The sequence below is a fragment of the Ursus arctos genome, unplaced genomic scaffold, assembly GCF_023065955.2.
Source record: "Ursus arctos isolate Adak ecotype North America unplaced genomic scaffold, UrsArc2.0 scaffold_7, whole genome shotgun sequence".
Lineage (NCBI taxonomy): Eukaryota > Metazoa > Chordata > Mammalia > Carnivora > Ursidae > Ursus > Ursus arctos.
The window spans coordinates 82,499,852-82,525,973 of record NW_026623089.1 but is presented as its reverse complement, the minus strand read 5'-3'; the positions used below and the strand labels follow the sequence as shown (position 1 = coordinate 82,525,973).

Below are 26,122 nucleotides of genomic sequence, written 5' to 3'. Positions count from 1 at the left end.
AGATTCCATGCCGTGACACAACCCCACATCCTTTCTAGGCATACCCTCTGAAAACCCGGTGACTAGGTTTCCCCCTTTAGGGAATTACAAGGTCTCTTTTTAACTGCATTCTATCCAGTGACAGAACCGAGTTTAGTTAAAAAGCAATTCAGCAAACAATGGTGTCGCCAGAGTGGAAGTAGAAAGGTTGTGTGTTCGCACTGTCCTGCTTTCTCTTCCTGCTGGTGGTCTCGGCAGCTAATACAAATGGTAGCAACAGTCACAACACATGCAAGCCGTGTCTATCCTTCTCTCTAGAGGTTTTGTTACCCTTGGTGATTTCTGTAAATGGCAAGGTAAGTAGGCACAGAAGGGGTTAGAAGCCACGTTCTCTCCAGTGAATCTTGTCCCCCTAGGAGCCAGGGCCGCTCACGGAGCCAGAAAGCTGATGGTTAGGAAGGTGGGGTGGGGTGGGGTGGGGAAGGGGCAGCAGAGATGGGGCCATGGGGCACTGCCAGTGTTCCCAGCATCTTGCAAGGGGACACGTGTTGCTCAGAGCAGCAGTGACAGATGACCTGATACGGTCAGCAGACAAGCAGACGTGGGCCTCACGAGTCATTAGGGTGTGATAACAAGCCCTGATCACGGTCCCCATATTCATGCCTTGACTGCGCTTTGAGAAGTTCATCACGGGGCGGGGGAGGCAGAAAGCTTTAGCTTGATTTTATTAAAAAAACAAAACCATGCTGGTTCCCATCATTCGAGTCCTTCTGCTCACAAACCATGTCCGTGCCAGAGAGCCTTCCCGAGCTTTAGCGTCGTGGGCCCCAGACACACGCACAAAATGGATCGGTGTAAACCAATCTGTTCTTCCCTTTGTTCACCCTGGTTTCTACTCTTCATCTGTGTGTGTGTTTGTTTTCTGTGTTATTTTCCCTCCCTTCAGACATTGTGAACACTCCCAAACCCGACGAGAGAGCTATCATGACTTACGTGTCCTGCTTCTACCATGCGTTTGCGGGCGCGGAGCAGGTATTCAGCACGTGTGGATCGGGGCTGCCGGGCGGCTCTCCTGCACCGGTTTTACTTGTGTGTGCGTGTGTGCGTGCGCGTACCTGGGTGTGTGTCCGTGCGCTTCACATCTTACCTTGGAATCTAAGTGTGTTGTGACGACCTAATACGCCAAGTTCCAAACTGTGAATCCTTTGTGTTTTTTAACAGCTTTAACTTTAGACCGTTCCTAAAATGTTGTTGTTTTTAACCTTTCCTTCCTTCTAAGATACTGCTTTGATTTCGTTAGTTAATTATGGGAAACATTGGTGCTTTAGGAAAAAAAAGTGCCGTGAGAATGGCGCCACAGTCATTGAACAGTGATAGGGAGATTTGACCAAGGACAAGTGAGCGCCTTCCTGGTGCCCCTGGTTCTACTCCGCCTAGAAACCGCCTTCGCTGTTCAGTGATTTGTTCTAACATCTTTGAAGATCACTCTTAATTTAATTGAAATAGTGGAGGGATGACTCAGAAGAATTCACATTTCTTAAGACACACATTGTGGGTGAATGTCCCTCAGGTTTCTCCTTATTCACCTGTCTCTTGCCCCTTCACGTAATCTACTTGGAGAAAACGGATGGACCGGGGGGCGGAGGGGACACAGTATGTGTCATTTCTATGACCGTCACCAGCAAATGATGCTAATTGCAAACGGGGCTTTAGGGGCAAGGCTTTGGGACGGGCTGGAGGCCAGGAGGGGCAGCTTGCCCTTCCTGATTCATCACGTGGTCGTGGTTCAGGGCACTGTGCCACTCCTGGCCCTCCATGAAATGACGACCGAGAATTCTGCATACCTCGATGACTTCTTGTGGAGGTCAGACAAATCTTAAAGCAAGTTTAACTCTGTGGAAAGGTCCCATCTAGCAAGTTCTGCGTATTCATTTCAGGACAAGAGGGCTTCAGCGAACTCGGTGCAATGACAATGTATATTCAGGACCCCGCTATTTTTTTTGCTCTGATTCCCAAAGGCTAAGGTTATCTAGAGGGTTCTGGCCCCAGAGTCAGGACGTCAGTAGAGTGCTCAGGTGGACATTCAGGGACGGGGAATTTCGGCTTCCTTGACCCACATATTTCTGTCACTAACTTGCTTGATGTTTTACGAAGCTTGTGTTTTAGACTAATGGTATCTCCCCATTATTCCCCACAGTACACTCAGCCTGCCGTGTAAGTCTGTGTAAAAAAGGTGTGAAATGACTCAGTGTTCAACAGCCATACCCTCAGTCTTCCTCCACCCTAACCCTGAATCAGCACGCCATCTCCTCATTTCCTCTCCTGCCCCACCACGTTCCGTTCTGTGCATGCATGTCCCTGTCGACGGAGCTGTCCTGTTTACCTATTGTGTTTTACAGGCCGAGACAGCGGCTAACAGGATATGTAAGGTTCTTGCTGTGAATCAAGAGAATGAGAGGCTGATGGAAGAATATGAGAGGCTAGCAAGTGAGGTAAAGGAAGCGGGTGCCTGGCAGTCCTGTCCATTCCCACCCAGAGGGAGAGGCACGGAGGGGGACACACCGACTGTCAGTGTTTTCTTCCTTTGCATTTTTCATCTCGGACAGAAACAAAGTGGAAAAATGCACTTGATCTCAGAGGTTGCCCATCTTGTAGCAACATACTGATTGGCACAAAAGTCATCATGATGGGCTCCCCAACCGCCCCAAAGCATAGAGGTAGTTTGCACGTTTGCAGAAGTGGGATGTGATCCCATGCTCAGCTCTACACCGATGGGGTTGGACGCCCCCAGAGGACACCGCATTACTTTTTTCCCCCTGCTTCATTGGTTACTGACCTCACCCAGCATGCCCTCCATTACTCAGCCCCCCTGCTCCACGCAGCGACTGAGCGTCCCAGGAACTGGCCCAGCCTGTTGTGAGACGCGGCTCAGCTTTGCGTGTGTGTCTGTGAATATCTAGAGGGAGATATGGGGAAGACAGAACCCCCCATCCAAGGCGTTTGAGCATGAATTTCAATGATGCCGTCTCCAGCTCTTCAGCCAGATTCTTGGTTAGAATAGCACTTTCCATGTTGCTCTTCCTTTTTTCTGATTAGAGCATAAATAGCAACGAACCAGTCTTGTCACTGCTGCTGCGTTGCTTTCCCATACGAGGGGTGGGCTGAGTGAGGGGCACAGCCACACCCTGTCTGGCTGGAACTCAACCATAGTGACACACAGCAGTGACCAAATGATTTTTGCTCTGACTTGATTTAGTGGGTACTTGGTCTGTCCTGGGAAAAGCATAGGGATACTTGGAGTAAATCTTCCAAAGGAGTGGTTAATAGTAATGCAATCTGATGATACTGACTTTTTGTGTTCATACTGCTACTGTGGGAATATTCAATTTGGCAGCATTGTTTGCCCCAGGGACCAATGCCAGGGTAGAGGCATGACTGGGACCAAAGGACAGGCAGTCCTCAGTAATTCTGTCCTTCCTTTTCTTCCCTGGTCCTTCATTTATCCTCCTCAAACCCTTTGACTATGGGTGTGTCACCATTGTAGCAGATTTTTATTCTTACCCGCTGTCGTTTTCCAAGTAATCCTGAGTGTCAGTTATTAGTAGCTTTTCAACTTGCTCATAATTTGAGAAAAGGGAGCATATATACTTCATCCTTAGGAATTCACTACCATTTTCCCTTCTATCATGTGGATTTCCTCGAAAGCTAGATGATAAATGAAAATATACTTTGGCATTGAGTCAGTCCCAGATTTACAGTACATCTTTCTGGTCAATAGATTCATGAGATTTGAAGCTTATTTAAAATATAATTACATTTTTTAAAAATATAATTACATTTTAAGTTAAACCCAATTCTTTGCTGATTTCCATCCCATGTCAGGTTTTTGTTTTTCATTGGAAAGCTCCATCTGGCATTTGTCTGCTAATGTCTGGTCCCCGAGTTTCCTGTAAATGTCACATGCTTGTGAAACATGACTTGTGCTGACTTTCAGTTTTGACCTGTGTGCGGGACCGTGGGGGTGATCACCAGTGGCCGTGGGGTGGGGTTGGGGGGACACGGAAGTTTTCATTCATGCCTCAGTGCATGTGCGTAGAGATGCTGTTTTATCCTGTCCCCTCAGTCCGGAGTATTCTATTCCTACTCTGTCATTTTAGGAACATTCGGTGGAATCCATTCCAATTGTCAGGTGCTTCTGTTTTTTTACCTGGGGGTGGGGGGCCAGGGTTTGCTGGCGTCTCCAGCGGTGTTTTTGTGTTTTGGGAGCAGCTGTTGGAATGGATTCGCCGCACGATCCCGTGGCTGGAGAACCGGACCCCCGAGAAGACCATGCAGGCCATGCAGAAGAAGCTGGAGGACTTCCGGGACTACCGGCGCAAGCACAAGCCGCCCAAGGTGCAGGAGAAGTGCCAGCTGGAGATCAACTTCAACACGCTGCAGACCAAGCTGCGGATCAGCAACCGGCCCGCCTTCATGCCCTCCGAGGGCAAGATGGTGTCGGTGAGCGCCCACCCCGTACCTGTCTGTTCCCGAAGCCTGTCCCCTCGTGGGCCGCCCCGAAGGCCACGCCGGCTTCTCCAGGTCCTTTCAGTGAACGGATAGGGTGTGGGTCCTGTAACGCATCCTTCGGGATGTTTTTTCCCCACCCGCGTGCGGTTCTTGGCCCCGCCGCTCCTGGTGTGGTGCCTTTACTGCACTTAGCGCGCGGCCCTCCGCCTCCCCTGCCGTCCTGCAGCCTGGCCGCGTCTTCCCACCGGGCCTCCGGGCACCTGCATCACGTGCGTGCTTTCACCTGCACGTAGGACCTGGTCACCTCTCCGTGGGCCTCCCTCCCCGCACAGTTGGCTTCCCCGCTCTCCAGAGTCACGCGCACCTGCACCCGGGACTCGAGAATCGCCCACATTGCCACCTCCTCTGCTCCCCGTAGCGCAGTCCCGGCCCTTGCTGCCCTTCACAGCAGATCATCCCGAAGGCGTCACCGGTGGTGGCCCTTCTCAGCTGCTCCCTGCACCTGTAGTCCTTTTCCTCTTCACCCTGCTGCCCCCCGCCCCGGCTTGTCCCCTCTGGAGACCGGAAGACCATTCCCATTCGACTCAGGGGCCCCCCATGGTGACATTCCCGCTGTCTCTTTCATTTCCATATTCTCCGTCACTCTGACCCCATTAACCACGCCGCCACCTTGAAACTCCTTCCGCTCTTGACCTTTCTGTTTTCTTCTGACCCCACGGAGTCCTTCCATGCCCGGCTCAGAGCTTTGCCCCCCACCCCCACCCCAGGCCATGGGAGGACCTCTTCCAGGCCTAGCGCTGACCCTCTTCTCCACCCTGTACCTCCCAGGGGATCTCCCCTGGGCCCGTGGCTTCCCTCACCGTCTGAAGGCCAGTGCCCACCCCCAGCCATACGTCTCCAGCTCTGACTTCTTCCCGAGTTCCAGGACGTCTCAGCATTTCAGACCCTACCTATCCCCGAGCCCCACTGTGGCATGCTTGCCTTAGCAAATGGCAGCACCACCCTAAGTTATGGACGCCCAAGCCCAGGTGGCATCCCAGGTTCTTCCTTTCCGTCACCTTCTTGCGTGGCTTCCTCAGTGGGCCTGTTGGCTCTGTGTCCAGGTTCTGTCTCGAATCTGTGCCCTACTTTCCAGCAGATGGCCAAGGCTGTCTGCTGAGCCACCTCTCTCTCTCTCTCCCCCTCCCTCCCCCCTGCCCCGGGCCCCGCAGTGCCCCTCTCACTGGCCCCTAAAATTCACTCTGTCCACAGCAGCAGCTGGGCTCTTTTAAAAATGGAAGCCAGAGTGTGTCTCCCCTTCTCAAAACCCTCCGGTGACTTCCCAGAGTACTTAGACCAAGGTCCAGATTCATGAACCTGGCCTAGAGGATCCCATGTGATCTGACCCCTGCCACCCTTGCGGATGGTCTCAGCTGCTGCGCCCCACACACAGGGCCAGCCCCCACCCAAGTTTCGGCGCTCACTCCCACCTCTGCATGGAACTGGGTTTTCTGTTACTGAGGTACTTGGCTCAGATGCCGCCTCAGATGTGTCTTCTCCAAGGGACCTACCTGAAGGAGCCCCCACACTGGGCTCTCAGCGTCACCTGACCCTGTTTTGTTTTCACCTCAGAGCTGATCACTGTCTGCAGTGACCTTGTTTAATTACAGTCGACCCTCAAACAACACGAATTTGACTTGCACATGTCCACGTACACATGGATTTTTTTCGATAAATACAGGCCAGTAGTGTAAATGTATTTTCCTTTTGATTTTCTTCATAACATCTTCTTTAGTGTAAGAATACAGTATATAGCACATACAACGTACAAAATATATGTTAGTCAACTGTTCATGTTACCCATAAAGCCACTGGTCAACAGTAGGCTGTTAGTAGTTAAGTTTTGGGGGGTCAAAGTTGACACGTTGACTGCCACCTGTGTGGGAGATTGGCGCTCCTAACCCCTGTGTTGTTCAAGGGTCAACTGTACTTATTTCTTCTTCCTCCCCCGACAATCACACAAGCTCTCAGGGGCAGGGAACCTTGTAGGTGTCATTCATGCTTCTATGAAAGTCTCTCGCTCATGCCCAGCACATTGCACAGCGTCCAGGAAATGGTTGTTGATGGCGGGCTGGCTGGATAGTTGAGCCCAGTCACTGATTTGAACTGTCCCTTGGATGCATCATCTTTTTTGAGCTGGAGAATTTAAGCCCTGTAAGCCTCTGTCCACATCTGGACAAGTATCAGGTATTTACTGGCTGACGAGAGCAACCACATTAGTTTTAAAAAGGCCCTGGTGATAAGTAAGATCTTCCAAAGCCGAACAGTGGAGTGGTTATTTGGGGGTGGAGCAGGGGGGAAGCAAGGAGAAGAAAACACAAAAGAAAACCTGTCAGACTCATGGCATTCGTAGAAAAGCCGGAGGCCAGAGGGTAACAAACTGGCCTTCGCTTGTCCTTGAACGCCCCCAGGACATTGCTGGCGCCTGGCAGCGGCTGGAGCAGGCGGAGAAGGGCTACGAGGAGTGGCTGCTGAACGAGATCCGGAGGCTGGAGCGTGTGGAGCACTTGGCAGAGAAGTTCCGGCAGAAGGCTTCCACGCACGAAACGTGGGCTTACGGCAAGTGCACTGGCCTGGGGTTGGGTTCCTGGAGAATCAGAGTTGAGCTGTGGCGGCCACGCTCCCTGCCAGTGACCCTGTGGGCAGGTGTCCCCACCCATCCCTGCGCTGCTGTCCCAGTACTAAATTTCCTCAGGAGGTGGGTGGGGAGACTTCCAGTGGAGCACATAATGTACTTTTTCACAAAATGGTGCTCAAAATGTATCCTTCCCACACTTTCATAAGCCCTGGCCTCCCTTTGTCTTCCCCCACGTCTGTTCCATTCGATCCACAAGTGTCTGTTTATTCCCTGTCGGTCACACAGCCTTGGCCCTGAGGCCAGCTTCTGCTGCTAGAATGTTTATTAAACACCACGAAGCAACAGAAGTTCCCATGTAGAAAATCTGCTTGGAAGGAGGAGTGCAAGGGATTGTCTTCTACAGTCTCAGCTTCCTTACTTCACTTACGTTCATCCTCTTCTTTCAGTCCTTGCAAGCATAGCTCTTTCCGTAGCCATGATACTATGATCGTATGTATATCTGCATATGATTTTTTTTTTTTTTTTTGGCTGTCTGCTGTTTGCCGAGGTGGAGGAACATAACTTTCTCCCCATCACATCATCTGTTTTCAGAAAGGTCAGGGAGGTTCCCCTCATCCTTTGGTTCCCTTTTGCTTTGGTGTCGATCGTTGGTACTGCCCAGCAAGAGGCTGAGAGGCATGGGCCTGGAGCCAGGCGGGTTGCGGTCCCAGCTCTGACACGTGTGGCTGTGGGCTTCGGATGAGCTCCTAATGTCTCAGTGCCTCGGTGTCCTCGTCATGGTGGAATATGGCCGTAATACCTCCAATATAGGCTTTTGATGAAGATTTAATGAGTTCACAATATAAAGTATTTAAATCCATATCTGGCATATAGGAAGTGCTGTGTTGTCGTGGTTAGATGTATGAACGTTTGCTTTCATTTCTAGCTTTATAGCATTAAGTTCTTAAAGGTCATCAACCAGGGAATAAACGTGAGTCCATTTACAACCACAGCAGTTGCTTGGTTTAAGAAATATTTGTGGGGAAATAGGTGGAGGTTCAGAGAGAGAAACTTCTAGTCTTGTCAGGAAAGAAACCACAGGCTGTGTTTAACCACAGAAAATAAAGCTTTCCAACAAAAAGATTTGGGGTCAAGGTTGCACTGAGGGCAGTCTGGTTAGAGTGCAAGTGTCTTGTCTAACTACCCCAGGTAATTCTTGTAAACTAACAATTACTAACTTAACCGAACATCACACACTGGAAAGTCAGACACTTGTTACTCGGGAGTATGAGGAATGGGAATCTGTTATTTCTCCTGGACTCAGCATGCTTCCCTGCCTTGTGTGCCAACACGAGCTTTTAGAGCACAGAGGGACTCGGTCAGCGTTCGCACAGGTACAGCCCGGACACCGATGATAACAGCGCCACTGGCTTCCCCCGTTCTCTTGGTTCTTGGGGGTCATAAGCATCACCAAGAACTTTGCAGTTGCCAAGAAGCTGACGTGGGACGTCAGAGGATTCATACCCCTTCTGCAACGCTTGCAGGCAAAGAACAGATCCTGCTGCAGAAGGACTACGAGTCAGCTTCTCTGACTGAGGTCCGGGCCCTGCTGCGGAAACACGAGGCCTTCGAGAGCGACCTGGCAGCGCACCAGGACCGGGTGGAGCAGATTGCGGCCATCGCGCAGGAGCTCAAGTACGTGCCGTTCTGTTCACGGGCGCAGCTGCTCCCACGCGGCCGTGCGGCTCTGCCCGCCGGACCCACGGGCCATGGGTACAATGGAAGGATTCCCCGGAGAGCGTCCCTGGAGCGTTTCCAGGGCAGAGCAAAGCTGCCCTGCCTTTCCTTCCCTGTACTCAGTTTAGGGAAAACCAAGCTGGAGGCCTCTGTGTTTCTAAGTGGCTCGACAGCCTTCAGCTTTGCGTCTCTGGATGGGCTAGAATCCCCTTGCCCCCATCCACAAGCACCCCCCCAGCCACACCGCGGGCAGCTTTGCTTCCAAGAGGGTGAGCAATGAGCCTGGAGGGCTGGGGTCCAGCTTGGAAAGGCCACCTCCCCCAGGCTGGGGTGCAGGACATCCACATACCAAGTTCCTTGGGAGAGGAGACACCACGGCCCCACTTTTTCTGTGTCACCAAATATGTGCTATTTCATTTGCATGTTTTTTATTTTACGGAGGGACCAGCATGGATTGAGTCTAGGCTGGTGTAATCCCGAGGGGGAGTTCTCAGGTCCCACTTGTTGTGGGGTGCAGCCCCTGGCTGTGGCCCCCCTCTGGGGAAACACCTCCCTGCAGTCTTTCGACGCCTTTTCTAAAGACCCTTGCCCCCTTTGGATAAGTGCCAGATTTCATCTCCAGCCCCCTTCCCCTCATTGTCATCACAGACGCACCTGCAGAAGTTTCAGAGCCAGAATTACATACAGATAACTGTCACAAAATAAGTTTTGAAAACATAAACATTTACTTTCCTATGTTAGATTTTAAAGCTTTCATGTTGCTCACTTTTGACTAGAGCAAACTCGTGAACTAACAGATACGGCCTCTTTTAAGAGTATCCTGTTATTTTTTAGTCTTGGTAAATAAGCTCGTGTTTGTGGTCTTCATAATCCAGCTTGTGCACTAGGTTTGTGGTCTTGACAGGAGCGTGCTTCTTGAATGCTGGGTGTGTGGCTCCTGTTAACAATTATAATTACAGTTAAAATAAGGGATGAAAGAAACTCAAGCTATTTAATGCTCTGTAACTGCTCCCGTAATTTGGAATGGTTTTAAGTGTTGCCCATAAAATTTAAGGAGTAATTTTGTATTACTCTTCCTGGTAGCCCCCGTGTCTGTTTCTTCCCCATCCAAAAGGCACCACATACAAACTTAAATCTACGTTCATCTCAGTGTATCTCTTCCTTGTCCCTTTTACCTTTCCTGAGATAAAATCACAGTGCTTGTGTGGCTCAATGTGCACAGTTTTGCAAACCCTCACTCCTTGAGAGCAGGTATTTGTAGAACTCTTTGTGTGAACTTTGCATGAATTAGAAAAATGAGAAATGGATATCCCCCTAAAGGTTGTGATGGGAAACTGAGTGTTGGTGTCTGCGTTGTGGAGCCATGGAAGGATCTCAGGTGGTGGTTTTTAATTCCTGAAGTCTTTCTTCTCCATAATATTTGCGTTTTGAAGAGCCACAGCCGTTTTGACTTTGTACTCAAGGCTGTGCAAATTGCTGGTATGTTTTGTTTTGGGGGGTATAGCAAGGAGCACGAGAAGCTAAGTGCGTCTCAGTCCCGTGAAGGGTTATGTGAATATAGAAAGCTGCTCATAAGCTGGACGGGCTTCACTCGCTGTAAGAACCCTCAGCTCACAGCCGCAGAGGGCGTCCTTTATTTGGTAGCAGAAGCAATGACATTCAGGACCGGACAAGTTAATATGCTTTAAGAGGAAAAGAAAAGCACGTGGTGAACAACCGTTGCCTTAATTTAAAGTCAAAAGAAGAAAAAAATAAGCTTAAGCCTCAGGGAAATGGATTTGGTAGGATGGGCAGGGGGGAGTTTCCTTAAAGTTTGCTCTGTCTCGGACTGTGTGTGAAGAAGTCTCTCCCAAAGGTGTCTTTAAACCTCCGCGAGTCTCGTTTGCATCTTAACTTTTTATCCCCGGAGAAAGGAGGTGAACCTTCTAGTTGGGAGTTTGTTTGAATGCGGAGTTCACCTCACAAAGACCCCACTGGGATGCAGAGACGGGGCTGCTGGGGAAGAAGGGGAGTTCCGCAGTCAGAAATCATGTTCTGGCCACCACACCAGTGGCACTAGAGAAGTCACAGGTTCCCTCCAGAAGAGGGAGGGCTCTGGTCTGCTAGTTTTCCAAGGTCCCTGCTGTGCTGGATGAAGCCAAGGCGCCCCCTCTGGACGCGGCTCTCCGGCCCAGCCCCGAAGCCCAGTGCCCTTTGAGGGGAGCCAAGGACACAATGGGGTGCAGGCTGATATGTCCCTCCCCCTGACTCACTCTGCTGTTCCAGTCGCCGTGGCTTCGGGCGCCCACAGGACTGCCCTCCAGGTCAGATGGTTGGCTTTGCTTACAGGTTCACTGCCGCTTAAAAATAATACTCTGGGGCCTGGCCAGAGTGAAGTTAGCTCAGGGCACCGAGGACACAGCATTTCTGTCTGTGTAGAAAATGGTTACACCAGCAAGCGTTTTACTCATTCTTCCTGGAATCTGTCAAAGACTAATGACCATGTTTGCAGTGGTGACAAATAACAAAACCCTGAAACACTCTGCCATTTTTCTGTCAGATCTTTTTTTTAAAATCTGTTTATTTTGAGCCTGTGTCCATTTTCCTCTTAACATCAGGGAAAGCTCATCCTCATTTTCGCTTCCCCCAGTGAGCTGGACTATCACGACGCCGTGAACATCAACGATCGGTGTCAGAAGATCTGTGACCAGTGGGACAGACTGGGGACGCTTACTCAGAAGAGGAGGGAGGCCCTGGAGGTGAAGCTGCCTGCTGACATGAGATCTTTTCACACAGGCTCTTGAATCAAGTGTCTGTTACTAATTTTCTGTTTTTCTGTGCCATGCTGTGTCTAAAACAAAACAGGTTGTCTCGTGAAAAGACCTCCACAGAGAATATGAAAAATAGGAGAAAGAGGGAAATGCAAATTTGGTAGCTTTGTCCCATAATTTATCTGTAGAGCGGGGAAGCATACTTTTTTTTCAGTGAAGCATGCTTTTGAATTAAAAAAAAAAAATCCAGAACTAATAAGATTATGTTATAAACCCATTTTGTATCAGGTAGTGATTACAGTGAATTTCCAAAGGGCCTTCTATAAAGAGTAAACTGACTTAGTCGGGACTCAGAAAGAACTTTACGTGTGGCGGGCAAAGGCAGAGTGGCAGCAAACGTTGAAAGAAAAGGGATATGAAACAGATCCAGGATGAACTTGGCCTTAGTCAAGTATAAGACTTGGGTAAACAGCAGAAAGTGGCTGGTGTTTAGCTGTGCTCAGTTGTGTCTTAGCGTGGAAGACTCATATAAGATGAAGGAAGGAGGCAATGGCCAGTGTTCTGAGTCTTTTCACTTTTAAAATACATGATATCAAGCTTCCTAGATGCCAAATTGGCTGTTACATATCCACCTAAAGAAAGGAAGGTTGTGGGCCGCCTGGGTGACTCAGTCGTTAAGCATCTGCCTTCGGCTCAGGTCATGATCCCAGGGTCCTGGGATGGAGCCCCATATTGTGCTCCCTGCTCAGCGGGGAGTCTGCTTCTGCCTCTCCCACTCGCCCTGCTTGTGTTCCCTCTCTCACTGTGTCTCTCTCTCTCTGTCAAAAAAATAAATAAAATCTTAAAAAAAAAAAAAAAGAGGGAGGGGCGCCTGGGTGGCGCAGTCGTTAAGCGTCTGCCTTCGGCTCAGGGCGTGATCCTGGCGTTCCGGGATCGAGTCCCACATCAGGCTCCTCGGCTGGGAGCCTGCTTCTTCCTCTCCCACTCCCCCTGCTTGTGTTCCCTCTCTCGCTGGCTGTCTCTCTGTCACATAAATAAATAAAATCTTTAAAAAAAAAAAAAAAAGAGGGAAAGAAAGGAAGGTTGAGAGAAGGACCAGGCATGAAAGAGAGACACACCCCACACCACAAATATTTTAGAACGTGAGAAAAAAATGAATAAGGATGGAAGACTTATAGATAGGAGGTGCTTTCCCTGTCTGCCCCCAGCATCTCTGCCCCGTGAAACGAGTGCAGTGTTTATGGCTGGAAAGCCCAGAAAGGCCGAGAGGATCTCTGTGCTAGATCCTGATGAGGATTGGAGAACATTAAGCTGTAGTTCCTGTGTCTTCACTTAGGTAGGTGACTTCTGGGGAAGGCGAGCATCTTCCCTGCACACTGTTGTCTATAAAACGAGGAAGGTGTGTTGAGTGTTGTTACCTAGCGTGGTTAGGGAATCAGAGCTGACCTTAAAGGTACTATGTTAGCCGAAAGCAAGTTACTATATCCCCCCACGGAGTCTCAGTTTTCAGAAAAGTGGCATGGAGCAGAGTACTCTCCTTTGAAAACAAAGCTACTCTGGGTGGTATCAAATCCTTTATTGATTCGGAAACCACTTGAGGGACCTGTAGGGCTCGGTCTGAACATGGAACGCTGGCTAATCTGTGAACACGTGCTAGCGATGAGCACATGGCGATTAACATGTCAGGTCATAGTTCATTGTTTGGGATGCATGTGGACGTCTTCGGAGAGAATTTTCTTACTCATCTATGTTAATGCTTCTATTTAACTTACCTCCAGAGAACTGAGAAATTGCTGGAAACCATCGATCAGCTGCACTTGGAGTTTGCCAAGAGAGCAGCTCCTTTCAACAATTGGATGGAAGGCGCCATGGAAGACCTCCAAGACATGTTCATCGTCCACAGCATTGAGGAGATCCAGGTAACCGAACCCCCAGCACCATACTGCTCTAGAGACGAATCGTAGCTTCAAAAACTTAGAATTCTTGTTTCCTTTTTTTTCCTAAGAAAAATGTACCTAGGAAGCCCAAATTACCCTTTGACCCTTAGCTTAAAAAAGTGTGTACTGCTCTTTGCTGCAACTGAAAAATTAACATGCATCAGAAATGGTGAAGGGCCTGTTGTTTAAAAAATACTGTGGAATCATTGAGCAACATAGACATCTATGCTCTTGGGAGATATTCGTGGAAAGGTATTAATTTATTGGCTGCTGAGTTAAGTACTTTGCAAATACATGCATATTACTCTTTGTTAAAATCTGTGTAGTTTTGCTGGGTCCTAAAGCATAGGAAACCACAAAGCAGCACCTCCTGTCTCGCACAAACCAAAATGTTCTGCTTCTGATTTCTTCTGGAACTTCAAAGTTGTGAGTAAGACTTCTAAGTAGTCACGTTAGGGAAGAGAGTTACTCTCAAAGAGCCAGGACCCAGTCTATTGAGACACCAGTGTACCGCGAATTTGAGGTACAATGGAATATTGAGGGAAAAGACTCTTAAATTCCTCTTTCTGGAAAATAGATAAGTCATCAAAAAGAATCCAAATATAAAGGAATGCTGAAGGTTGGAATTTGAACCCAATCCTTCCTGCCAAGGAACATTCTAGAAGGGTTTGCACCTGGGTGTAGGGGGAGAGAAATTATTTTGTTGAACATTGCATTTTTTTTTTTTTTTGCATGCATTCTTAAGCAGAGATTAGCAACCTAAAATCATTTATTTTTGGAATAAGTGAGACTTCTAAGTTTGCCATGGAAGCCATACCTGATGCATGATGTAGTTTTTTTGTTTGGTGAACAGTCAATCTCTCTATTGCAGCCGATCTCTTGTAGTGTCTAAAGTGACTGTTGACTTGGCACTGGAGGGTGGTTCCCATGGCAGCTACATACAGCAGAACTAAGGGGCTGCTGTCTTAGACATTAGGGCCAAAGGGTAGGTTTGATAAGTGGAGGTTTTTAAAGCCTTCGGGGGAGAGAGTTGCTTTTTGTGGCCTTTTCTTTCTGAGAACTAGGGGTGTATTTCCTGGTGGTCCGTAAGTAAAGGCAACAAATGTTAGGTTCTTTTGTTGGACTACAAAGGTAAGACGGGCAGCTAAGTTCTGTTTGTCAGTGGAGAAGTAAGACCAAAACAGTAGCTGAGGATCAAAAATTATGAAAGCAAAGAATTTTTTTTAAAAAAGAAAACTGTTATTTTTTTTTGAAGACTTTGGATTCAGAGCCATCAATTAGTCATCATGGTATCTTTTTTTCCATTTTCAAGGAACCTGACTTTTGTGCACAAAATAGCCTTACAAAACCTCCAGAATTTGTTTTCCGTGCAGAGATTCCTACAATTATAAAAGGCATTCACATGTGTGCAGAAGGGAACATCGAAACCTATAAAAGTCACACTACAGTTAAGTTCTCCCCACTTCTGTCTCCGGGTTAGAGTCTGATCACTGCCCACGAGCAGTTCAAGGCGACGTTGCCCGAGGCGGATGGCGAGCGGCAGTCCATCATGGCCATCCAGAACGAGGTGGAGAAGGTCATTCAGAGTTACAACATCAGGATCAGCTCCAGCAATCCCTACAGCACTGTCACCATGGACGAGCTCCGGGCCAAGTGGGACAAGGTGGGTGACTGAGGCCGAGGTCAGTACTTGGGGAACTGGAGTGACTGATTTCATGATGATTGGAGTTTTTGCTCCAGATTTCACAGTGTTTGAATCATGCAGACATCCCGTCTAGCACATAGGAAAGCGCTCTGAGGCGCTGTACAAAAATGAAAGACTTTTATGGGCAGAGGGGAGCGGGAACAGGAAGTTCTACCAGGCAAAAACAAGCCATTTGGTTATTGTGAGGCTGCTTTCCTTCAGGGGACGGCAGGGGTCGTCGCGGGCAGATGACCTAACTAATGCTGGCCAGGTGACTGTTTAAGATTCCATTCGCGGGCAAACTGGAACTGTAACTGAGTCTTGGGTTGGTGACGTGGGGCTTAGCCTAAGCGACTCCATTTTGGGCCTGTTGTCTTGTTTTTAACAGATGAAATATGGTAGACTCTTAAATGCCATTGGGCAGCCTCTGATTTGTAAGGAGGGAAAGTAGAAATGCTTTTCCTTAAGAAGATCTTATAAAATGTTGGCAAAATCAGTATAGGTTATGAGACTAATACCATAAGGGAAACTATTTTTAAAACCCCCACTGAAAATTTGTTTTCACTCAAGCCTGCCTATAGTACGTATTTCATTAAAGAATTTTTAGAATATGGGATAGACACTTCCCAAATGTGTGTGAATTTTAAATGCAGAAAAATCACCTAGAAAACTGAGGAACTCAAGTACTCCTGCTGACTTGCTGCCTTTTAGATTTTGGGAAACTGTCCACAGATTTAATTATAGTCCACATGGGATATTTGAGCCTTTTTGTCTCATTCTTAAGAAGAATTATTTTCATGGTGTAAATTATAGCACAGTTATCTCCATATGCTGCCGCAGAGTCTCTCAAGAATAAGTCCACCAGGTGGATTTGAGGTGGCTTGTTATAAAAACACCCCTGCAGCAATTGTTCAGTCACCAACAGTGTAAAAGAGGAGACGACCAGGTATGGGGAGGAGAGAGGGTGCCTGAGAGGACGGACTGCCTGCATTTGAGCTTCAGAGCGCTCAGGCCTTCTGACAGCCGTCGTGGAAAGGGAACCATGTTGAGCTAAGTCGTCCTCCTGAAGGAGAGAAAAATATGTCCTTTCTTAAAGTGGGACAAACATTTCTCCCAGCACGAAGTTAAAGGGCAAAGTGGGCACGTGGATTTTTGTGAGAGGGACATTACGAACAGTGACGTTTGTAGGAGCAGTTTTGCAGAAAACGCCAAAAAGACTTTTGAAATAGTTCCTTTGTCTGTGGATTCCAAGAGAACTCAGGTAGGCATGAGAGTGTAAATCCCAGGGTACAAATGGAACGAGAAAGACGTAGGCTGGCACAACACTTTCCTGCGATCCCATGTTAGATAGCAGTTGGACTCGAGAACCTAGCAGGGTCCTTACCCGTTTGGTGTCTTGGATGCCTCTGGCGGTCTGGGGCTGCCTGCGGATCCCTTCAGATCACTGTAGCTGTAAATTCATAAAAACATTTAAGGTGGCAACAGAAACAAATGATGTTAAATCATTAAAAAAATTTTAATGTTTTTTTTAAAGTTGCCGTATGATAATAGATGTGCTGCCGCACAGACACATTTAAAACTGGGTCTAACAGCAGGTCTGGTCATCTTGAAGCACGGTGACTGTGCGTGCTATTTTGAGAGGCAGGCAGTAACTAACGTTATGTGAGACTGTGATTTCTACCGTGACCCAGTCACAGCACGGCTAAACATGACTGTGGATTTGCTGCCCACGTTCGTAATCGAAGAAAGCGCTAACTTTCAGTCAGAGATCATGAAAATAAAGATGTCAGCTTTCCCTCATTCAAGTTCACAAATCCTCTGTGCTGTGGACCGGGCCCCTGAAACACCTCCCCATTCCCCCCACCCCACCCCTGCCCCTGGCTGCAGGGATGTCCCTGTCCCTAATGCAGACACACCCAGTCTTTCCACTGGGAGGCTGCCAGGGCTAGACACAGCTCTCCTTTAGTTCCTGTAGTAGGGGCACCCTCTCCCCCCTCCTCTCCCTACTTCCCCTGCCCTCTCCCCCATGTTCCCCTCCTCCCCTTCCTCCCCACCCTCCCTCTGTTCCCACCCCTACACTTTGGACTTTTGGCACCTATCTTGGTATTGGGTGCAAGCTGGTCTCTAATCCCTGTTGCCCTTGGTCCCTGACAGGTGAAGCAGCTCGTGCCCGTCCGGGATCAGTCCCTGCAGGAGGAGCTGGCCCGCCAGCACGCCAATGAGCGTCTGCGACGCCAGTTTGCTGCTCAGGCCAATGCCATTGGGCCATGGATCCAGAACAAGATGGAGGTAGGGCGGTGCCCTTCCAAAGAGCTTCTTGCAACCCTCGAAATTACTCCCTGTGCTGAGCTCGTGTAGCCTTGGGCATCGGTGCAGTACATGGGGGGCCCAGTAAAATGGGGGACGAGGCTGTTCTTGATGCCATCCATTCATTTTGTTATTTAAAAGGATGTTGGGGCTGTTTCTTGGTGTTTAGCCTCTGTAGGCCCCATATTTTAAACCCTCCGTCCCTAAGGAGGACATGTGAAGAGTCACAAATGCTTTGCATTTTCAGAACATTTAAGGAAAAGTGCTCTTGGGATGACACTGATTTCTGGGTTCATTTTATCACTGAGAACAGCCAAGAGACATATATTGGCCTTCTTGTGTTTCTTCCAACCTCCCTTTCGGTGATAAAATGTTACCTTTTTTCTTAAAGGGAGAACCTGTAAAAATATAAGAAACTCTTGTGACCCTCCAGGGGTCTTCAGTCTGTCGGGTAGCTTCTTTCCTGCAGACCTGCCCCCAGCCTCCCCCAGAACAGGGCAGCTCTGACCCAGGGAAGCTTCCCTCTTCATCCAAAGAAGAAATAACTCTTCTCTTGCCCCTCTTCTTGCTTTGCTGATTCGGATCTCGGTTGATTTCCCCCCAGCCCCTAGGTGAACTAGAAGTAGAGGTGCTGTCCTGCCGTGGGACTGCCGTTTCCCAGCTCTCCTGAGAAGCTCAGGGGACCGCGGCCGCACCGAGCGCCAGTGCAGCGTCTGAGCAGAATCGGGACTCGGGACGCACACACGGTGGCCCTGGAGGCCAACCTGCCCGTTGACCCCCCTCTTGTTGCTTCCGTCAGGAGATTGCGCGGAGCTCCATCCAGATCACGGGCGCCCTGGAAGACCAGATGAACCAGCTGAAGCAGTACGAGCACAACATCATCAACTACAAGAACAACATCGACAAGCTGGAGGGAGACCATCAGCTCATCCAGGAGGCCCTGGTCTTTGACAACAAGCACACCAATTACACCATGGAGGTACGGGGCCAGACAGGCTGGGCGTGGCTCCCGGTTGTGACCCTTTCACCTCCTCTCGGCGTGTCTCCATTCCTGGGAGGGTCTACACCGTGCAAGTGAGGGATCTTCACGCCTTCCCTGTGCCTGCCCGTGAACAAGCTCTGTGAACTCTATCAGAGCCATAGAAGTGTTAGTTTTCACCATCATCATCCTCATCATCAGCACAGTGAATTCCCTGCGCTGCTCGGAGAGTAACGAACGGTTCACGTTTCTACCAGTTTGGCCCCGTTTGCTCCCCCTGGGAGCCGGCGGGTGTAACCCAGGGCCCATCCCGCTACTTGGTAAATGGAAAGATATGTCGAGCGACAAGTAGACTCTCCCTTGACCATTTTATTTACAAAGGGCCGGTTGCCACTGTTAGAACCCCACTCTCTCACTTCTGAGCACTTCCCACCACAGAATCTTAGAAAGAGTAAAAAATTAGAATGAAAGAAATATAAATAATAAAAGAGTCAGGTGAGCCCTACTTCTGTCCCTCTGGGTCAGCCCCCGGGTTAGGAAAACGAGGAGGGCAAGGTTGATGGGCTGGGAGGACCCGGAGCTGACCACTTCTTTGTCCTCTGGTAGCACATCCGCGTCGGGTGGGAGGTGCTGCTGACGACCATCGCCAGAACCATCAACGAGGTGGAGACCCAGATCCTGACGAGAGACGCGAAGGGCATCACCCAGGAGCAGATGAATGAGTTCAGGGCCTCCTTCAACCACTTCGACAGGGTACGTCTCCCTCGACTTGCTCGAAAGGCAGCACGTGGGATGTGAAGTAATATTCGTGCTCTTAGTTAAGTTTTAACGCCCTATGAACACCACAGGGAAGCAGGATGATTAAGGCTGAAGGAAAACAGCCACCAGAAAGGCAGTGCTAGGCTCTGACGTTGCGCACGGGGACGCCACGTGGAGGTTCGTGGGCAGCTTTCTGCAGGTGGCCCAATGGATGCCTTTGCAGTCGATGGCAAAGTGAGATTTGTCGAAGAAAAGTGTGTCCCTGCTGTGGTGTGGTTGTTGGACTTAGATCTTTTCTAAAGACTTAACTACAAAGGTACTTTGAGGTACTTTTCCCAAGTAACTATGTGGGTGAAGCACCTAGTGAAAACTTAACCTACTGTTTTGACATTCAAAAGTTATTTTTTTAATTAATAAAATGGACTCATGACATGTTTTAAGGAAAATGTACCAACAGAATGATGACCATTTTCATGATAAAGTCTTATAAAAAGTTATGTGCTGCTTTTAAAATATCACCTGGGATTTTGATTTGAATCATATTAAGTAAAACCAATTCTTTGTAAGAAAATTCCCAGTTTGCTTATTGTATGGCTAAAAGTAAGGCCGCATACCGTTTGCTAAAGATCCCTAAAAGAGGATATCCCATTACTCTGTACAGGACGCTGTGTGTGGTTTACAGTTATCAGTAAACAGTTCTCAGAATGCCTCTGGGCGGGGGCGCCTGGGAGGCTCCATCGGCTGAGCGGCTGACTCTTGATTTCAGCTCAGGTCACGACCTCGGGTTGTGAGATCGAGCGGTGTCAGGCTTGCGCTGGGCGTGAAGCCTGCTTGAGATTCTCTCTCTCCCCCTCCTCACCCCTGCCCCCAAAATGTCTCTGGGCTACGCAGCCAGCTTCACACGTGTTAGAGAGTTCAGACTGTAGACCTCTGAGGGGGGCCTGAGACGTAATAAAGAACGGGCACATCTATTCGAATCCAGGATAATGAGATTGGCTTTTGCAACTCAAGCCCAAAGGAGGCCAAGTTAAAAACTGGGTTCAAATATAAGGAGTATAGGTTCTGGGGAAAGGACATTTGCTTGAGGTCGTGGGGAGAGGTGTCCGGGACGCAAACCCACTCTGCTTCACGTTCTCATTAAACAGTGGGGGCGGGGACGGCAGAGGGCACAGCACACGTGCCCTGAAGGGCTCTGACTGCAGCTCTTAGAGCGAAGGCGTCCCATGCGTGTGGCTGTGCTTCAGGAAATGTGCCCGGCCCTCGGCCAGCACAGACTGGGGATCGGAGGCAGGGAGAGAAAGCGAGCGGAGGGTCTCAGCACCGCGTGCACTTCATGTTACGTCTTGGGCGTTGTGTCGCCCTCGTGGTGTCCGGAGAGTTGGGGTCGCCCTTCGTCCTGACCTGGCCTTTTCTCAGCTGTGATAGCGGTGGTCTGTGTGGGCCTCCCTGCTCAGTGCTCTGTGCAGACCCCCGTGGGGAGGCTGGGTGATGCCTGGAGGGGCCACGCCATCCTGGCCCACGAGCCTGAGAGTGCTTGTGGGGTCCCTGGGCCTGAGTTCCAGGAGTGCTGTTGTTTTGGGGGAGCTCCCAATTTCTCGGGACACTTGGGCTCTGTCAGCAGTACGTGGCGGTAGTGAGATCCTGACTGGGTCATTCTCGTGGCTCTGGGTGGTTTTTTTTCTGCTGCTTTCATGAACGTGTAGTCTCCTGTCATGTTTGCCTGGTGGTTATCCCCCTTTCTTCCTTTTTCCTTTTCAAGAAACTATTTTGTAACATCCCTGAGTTGGCTCCATCCCCTTATAAGTCAAGGGTGACCCTTCCTGTCTCCTTGGCAGGGCTCCACGGGGCCCTTCTCTTACGGCGTCTGTTCTGTTCGCTCGTTTGCCTTGTCCCCAATTCTCAGCGTCTCTGTTCTTTTTGTTTGTCGGCAGAGGAAGAACGGCCTGATGGATCACGAGGATTTCAGAGCCTGCTTGATTTCCATGGGCTATGATTTGGTAAGACAGAAGCTAAAATTTTACAAGGATTGGCTATTTTCTTGAGTTTGGGCGTACGTTACTGGAAGTGAGCAGCTTACAGTATGACAGCACATTTGGGATTGGTTCCCTTTCATTGTATAGGACGATCTTTTTGAGGGTTTGCCTGCTGTTGTATAAAGATCGTTTCATAGAACCAGAACACATACTGTTACTCAGTAATTGCTCAGATTTTCTTTTCCTAGTGAAGGAAGAAAACATGAACTTTTCAAAACAGCTTTCTTGCGATACAGTTCCCCCACATAAAGTGTATATAGTTCAATGGCTTTTAGTAGCCTGGTGATTTTCAAAGTGCTTTTCCCTCTAATACTAATTTGTATTTTGAACACGAGCTTCTTTGATTATTTTCAGACCCTTAAAAATCATGGGAGCCATGTTCTGAACTGCCCTCTACTCAGCAATGTTACTCTTGTTAGTCGTAGTCTGAGGAAAGGCCCATCTCCCTCGCTGTCTGCCAGTTCCTCTTCCAGAAGCACATTCAGGTCTGAAGGCTCCGTGGGTCAGAGCGAGGAAGGAATTAGAACATTCGGGAACTTCTAGCTTGATGTTACAGCAACTTGTAACATATTTGATGGCAATAAACTTAAGTCACCCTTCTGGGGAATGTGTTCCAAAGACTGAAGAAAATGCAGGGAAAACAGAAGTTTTCAGACCGTTAGGAATTTGTACGTCAGGCATGAAAGGAAGGGGAATGGCTCAGTTGAGGACTGTGTCCTGCTGAATTACGTGTGTCTTTGCAACCTTGCTTCAGGGCGAAGCTGAATTTGCCCGCATCATGACCCTGGTGGATCCCAACGCACAAGGCACCGTCACCTTCCAGTCCTTCATCGACTTCATGACGCGAGAGACGGCCGACACCGACACGGCCGAGCAGGTCATCGCCTCCTTCCGGATCCTGGCTTCTGATAAGGTCTGCACTGACAGACTTCCTTCTGCTTTTGTGGGAGCTCATGGCATTGTTCTAGGAAAGCAGGAAACAGTATTGCCAAGGAAAAACCATTTCGATGTTAGTGTATTTTGTACCACATCAGCACTGAATTCAGAAAGCCACAAGTAAACCTAACAGTGGCCCACACAGAACAGAGAAAATGCAGACACTCTGTTCCTGGCACTTGTGTGTGGGCCTCCCAGGGAGTTGGACAGAAGGAACCCAGCGCACATTTTGTAGAGTTTTTTGTGTGTGTTTCACTGGTTTAACTTCATTTTACATTCTGGGTTGGGAGATACGACTCAGAAAGAAGAAACTGCACAATTCAGATACTGTGGAACCGGGAACCTTTTCTTAAGGATCAGTGACCCTGACTTTGGGCCTGACCATGGAAGCAAAGTTAAATATAGCCATTCAGTCATTTAAAATATTGGCAAGCTTTGCATTACGTGTAGCCTAGAAATTAAGTAGGAGTTTAACTGCAAGTTCAGAATTTTCGAGTCTCATTCCCCAAACAATAACAACATCTTAGTAGGGTCAGTGTGCAGTAGGGTTCTTTTACTCTGTGTTCTGAGAGGGAAGAGGAATTCAGCGTCAGACACCAACAGAGCTATGTTTATTACCTTACAACGTCAGACAAGGTAAACTAGCCTGACAACAATGTTTATCTTAAAATTGATCCCGTATCACGAGGGTGGGGTACAAGGAGAGGGCCCATCTGATCAGGGGGTCATAAACCAAAGCTCATCTAACCTACCCATCCCCCCAAAAAACCCTACTATAAGTTAAGCATATTTGATATTTATTTACTTTGACTCTTAGCAACTGGTCTGTTTTACCAGAATTATCCTGTTTCCTGTTGGACATTTGACAGTTTAAAAAATACATACATTCCATTATTAAATGTCGATTTCATTTTGCTTTACTAAGTGGTTTTCTCCAGTAGCAAAATTAGCTTTTTAATCCACTGAGTAGAAAAATGACTCCATTTTCTAAAAACACATATCACATATATTAAAAAAAAGAAAATGTTGATCATCTTAACTGTCCCTATATTCTCATCAGCATCTGATATAAACCAAGTATCCCTTTATCTTTCCAGTATGAGTCTTAGGTCATAGTATTTTTTGCTTGCACGATGGCTCGGTTTGAGAAATGCTGGTGATCGCCCTCCCTCTGCCGTTATGAAACATATTAAATTTCCTGTCGGCCCCGACAGATCACCTTGCAGACTGGCTCTCAGCAGTGAAACCCGGCCTTGTTGGTCGTCTGCTGCCGTGCCCCTTAGACCCCCTGCCTCTCATCCTTTATTAAACAAATACAAGCCCTGTGTCAGGATGACAACCGTTTGCGTGCTGTGTGTCCTGTGACGGAGCTCACTACCCTCGTGTGTGTTTTCTGCAGCCGTACATCCTGGCCGAGGAGCTGCGACGCGAGCTGCCCCCGGATCAGGCCCAGTACTGCATCAAGAGGATGCCCGCCTACTCGGGCCCGGGCAGCGTGCCCGGCGCCCTGGATTACACCGCGTTCTCCTCCGCCCTGTACGGGGAGAGCGATCTGTGATGCTGGGGCTCTGTAATCACTGATCCCATCAGAACGCAATAAAAGCTGAAGTCACAGTTGGTTTCCTGGAACCTTTGACAAGCTTTATTAAGTTAAGAGAGAGAAAAAAGAGTGTGCAGCTCAGTAGTTGGCCAGTGGCGTGACACGGCTGAAATGAAGTCTCTGTGGTTAGCGAGGTAGCGTGTGTCATCAGTAGCTGTCTTTATTTCTGGATTTGTAGGTGAATGCAATGAGATGGTCAGGTTTTTGTTTCTTTGATAAAACAGCAGATGGCTCAAGTAGTGTGAAGTCAGGAGGCTCTAGGGACGGGAGAAAAGTGAAAAATGGGAAATTGCAAAATACCCAAGATTTAAGATTAGGAAAAAAATTACAAATTAGGTAAACGTTTGATAAACATGAAATATTCTTCATGTTTAATATGTTTATGTGATTATCCCTAGCGCAATATGTTTGGGATATTAGTGTTTTACTTTCTTGCTTATCCAAAGAGTAGGTATATTTGAATTTAATATTGTCCAGGAAATGAAAACCAACTACTGGAAAGATCTTTAGTCCCGAAAACTAGCAACTCTTTATCATTTAGGATTGTGTAGTCAGTTAGTGGGTTTCAATGCCTTATTTTTCCTCCAAAGTAGGGACCTCCTCAGGAAATACGAAAGTCAGTTTAATCGCCAGTGAGGAAGATACCAGCACTAGATAAAATGAGGGGTTTTTAGGATTATTTATTGATTCCGGGTCTCTGTGCTTTTTCTAGAACTTGTTAGCACAGGTTCTCCGTATAGAAGTGCTCTGTTTTTAAATAAACAAGTGTTCATAGTAGCAGTTCTAGGAGGGGACAGGTCAGAAACTGGGACCCTCATAGTTCTCCAGGAAGAACTTCTTTATGCCTGTGGTTTCCTGACCTGGCAAGGAGGAGTTTGTAGGAAACAGTAGGAAAGGCTTAATTCTCCACAGGCAGAGGTAAGTTCTTTCCTAATTCATTTCTGGACTCATTTCATGCAGTAGGAATTACTAGAGGTTTTTGCTAGCATGTGGGGTGCGTTTGCCGCCGTGACTGGCCGGTGCATCCCGACAAGTCCGGGTGTGGCTCTGTCCGCATCGGAAGCCTCACACGGTACACCCCACGTGCTCCCCACATCTCTCGATCTTGTCAGTGCTCATTCGCTTTTCTGCGCCTGCTGCCGTATGCTGTAACGGTCCCCTCTGCTCCTCCACCTTGTTGACAGCTTGTAGAGAATAGAGCAGGAATTCTTTTTATATCTTAGCCCTTAATCATGATCAGGAAAGGAATTCAAAACAAACAAAAATGGTTGCGAACAGCAATTTAAGTGTTACTAGAAAAGGCAGTAATGTGGTTATTACCTACAGTCTGTGTCCTCGGATTTTTATAGACTTCCAGCAACAGAAACATAATATTTTCCATTCATAACTGGTTTTACTACATTGGCCCATTTAGAACCTTCAACCTTTTTAAGTTTCATTCAATGTGCTTCGTTTTATTAAGTAGATGGTAGTTTGCGAATTCCTGAAATATCCGAGTCCGTGAGTTTGATGCCAAACACTTGTGGGGTCATGTTTAGGGTGAACTCTGACTCCCTATTTTATTTCAAGCAGGTGCTATATTCCAGCCATAAACATTACGGAAACACTAGAAAGTTGTTCTGCCTTTGAGGCGACTGGGGGATTTGTGGTGGTTTAGGGCAGGGGTAGGTAGCTCATCTACCTAAAATTTTAATTTCTTTACAACATTCAGGCAGGAGAATGGATCAGCGCTCTATGCAAATAAATGAAGAAAAGAAGCAAACTCTGCAAAACACTTAATAAACATGTTTATACTCTCATTTTAGAAGTTATTTTTATTCTTGGAGCTGAACTATCAATTAAACTTTATTTGTAAAAGAAAAAGGAAAGAATTCCTGTTTTTTATTATTCCAAACAATAACCGGTTTCTTCAGTTAACCACAATCTTCATCACTTAAGATTTCCATCATATTTTAAAAACTCTCATGGGAGTTAGGATTTGCCTGCCTTGAAGAACCAGAGACGGGCTTGTGGGGTGGAGGGTGAATCTGAGATGAGGAATTAAGGTTGACCCAGTTAGAGGTGAGTGATGAATGGACCGGGAAACTAAATGGATTAGGAAGGGATTTTTACCTAGGAGTTCATTTCAGAAAGCACAAGAGGTAGTTTTTAAATGTGTGCATATCCAGCCCTCAGGGTTAAGACCTGGACATCTGAATTTTTTTAAAAGCTCCATGAAGGATTCTAATAGCACATAGTTGAAAACTACTGGATTAGGGGCTCCTGGCTGGCTCAGTCAGTAGAGCGCGTGACTCTTGAACTTGGTCGGGGTCATGA

General features: G+C 48.0%; 1 protein-coding gene across 1 annotated transcript in view; it reads left to right on the top strand.

Moving 5' to 3' along the window:
- The window catches only part of ACTN2 (actinin alpha 2), a 65,162-nt gene extending 39,493 nt beyond the window's left edge, over positions 1-25,669 (top strand). Inside the window, exons 8-21 of the mRNA XM_026504029.4 lie at positions 926-1,011; positions 2,379-2,471; positions 4,249-4,479; positions 6,939-7,086; positions 8,629-8,779; positions 11,451-11,559; positions 13,350-13,490; positions 14,989-15,171; positions 17,347-17,481; positions 18,299-18,478; positions 19,085-19,231; positions 21,169-21,234; positions 22,025-22,183; positions 23,606-25,669. Coding sequence (XP_026359814.1) covers positions 926-1,011; positions 2,379-2,471; positions 4,249-4,479; positions 6,939-7,086; positions 8,629-8,779; positions 11,451-11,559; positions 13,350-13,490; positions 14,989-15,171; positions 17,347-17,481; positions 18,299-18,478; positions 19,085-19,231; positions 21,169-21,234; positions 22,025-22,183; positions 23,606-23,764 — 1,988 coding nt within the window. The 3' untranslated portion in view covers positions 23,765-25,669. The remainder of the gene's footprint in view (positions 1-925; positions 1,012-2,378; positions 2,472-4,248; positions 4,480-6,938; positions 7,087-8,628; positions 8,780-11,450; positions 11,560-13,349; positions 13,491-14,988; positions 15,172-17,346; positions 17,482-18,298; positions 18,479-19,084; positions 19,232-21,168; positions 21,235-22,024; positions 22,184-23,605) is intronic.
- The last annotated feature ends 453 nt before the right edge of the window (positions 25,670-26,122 follow it).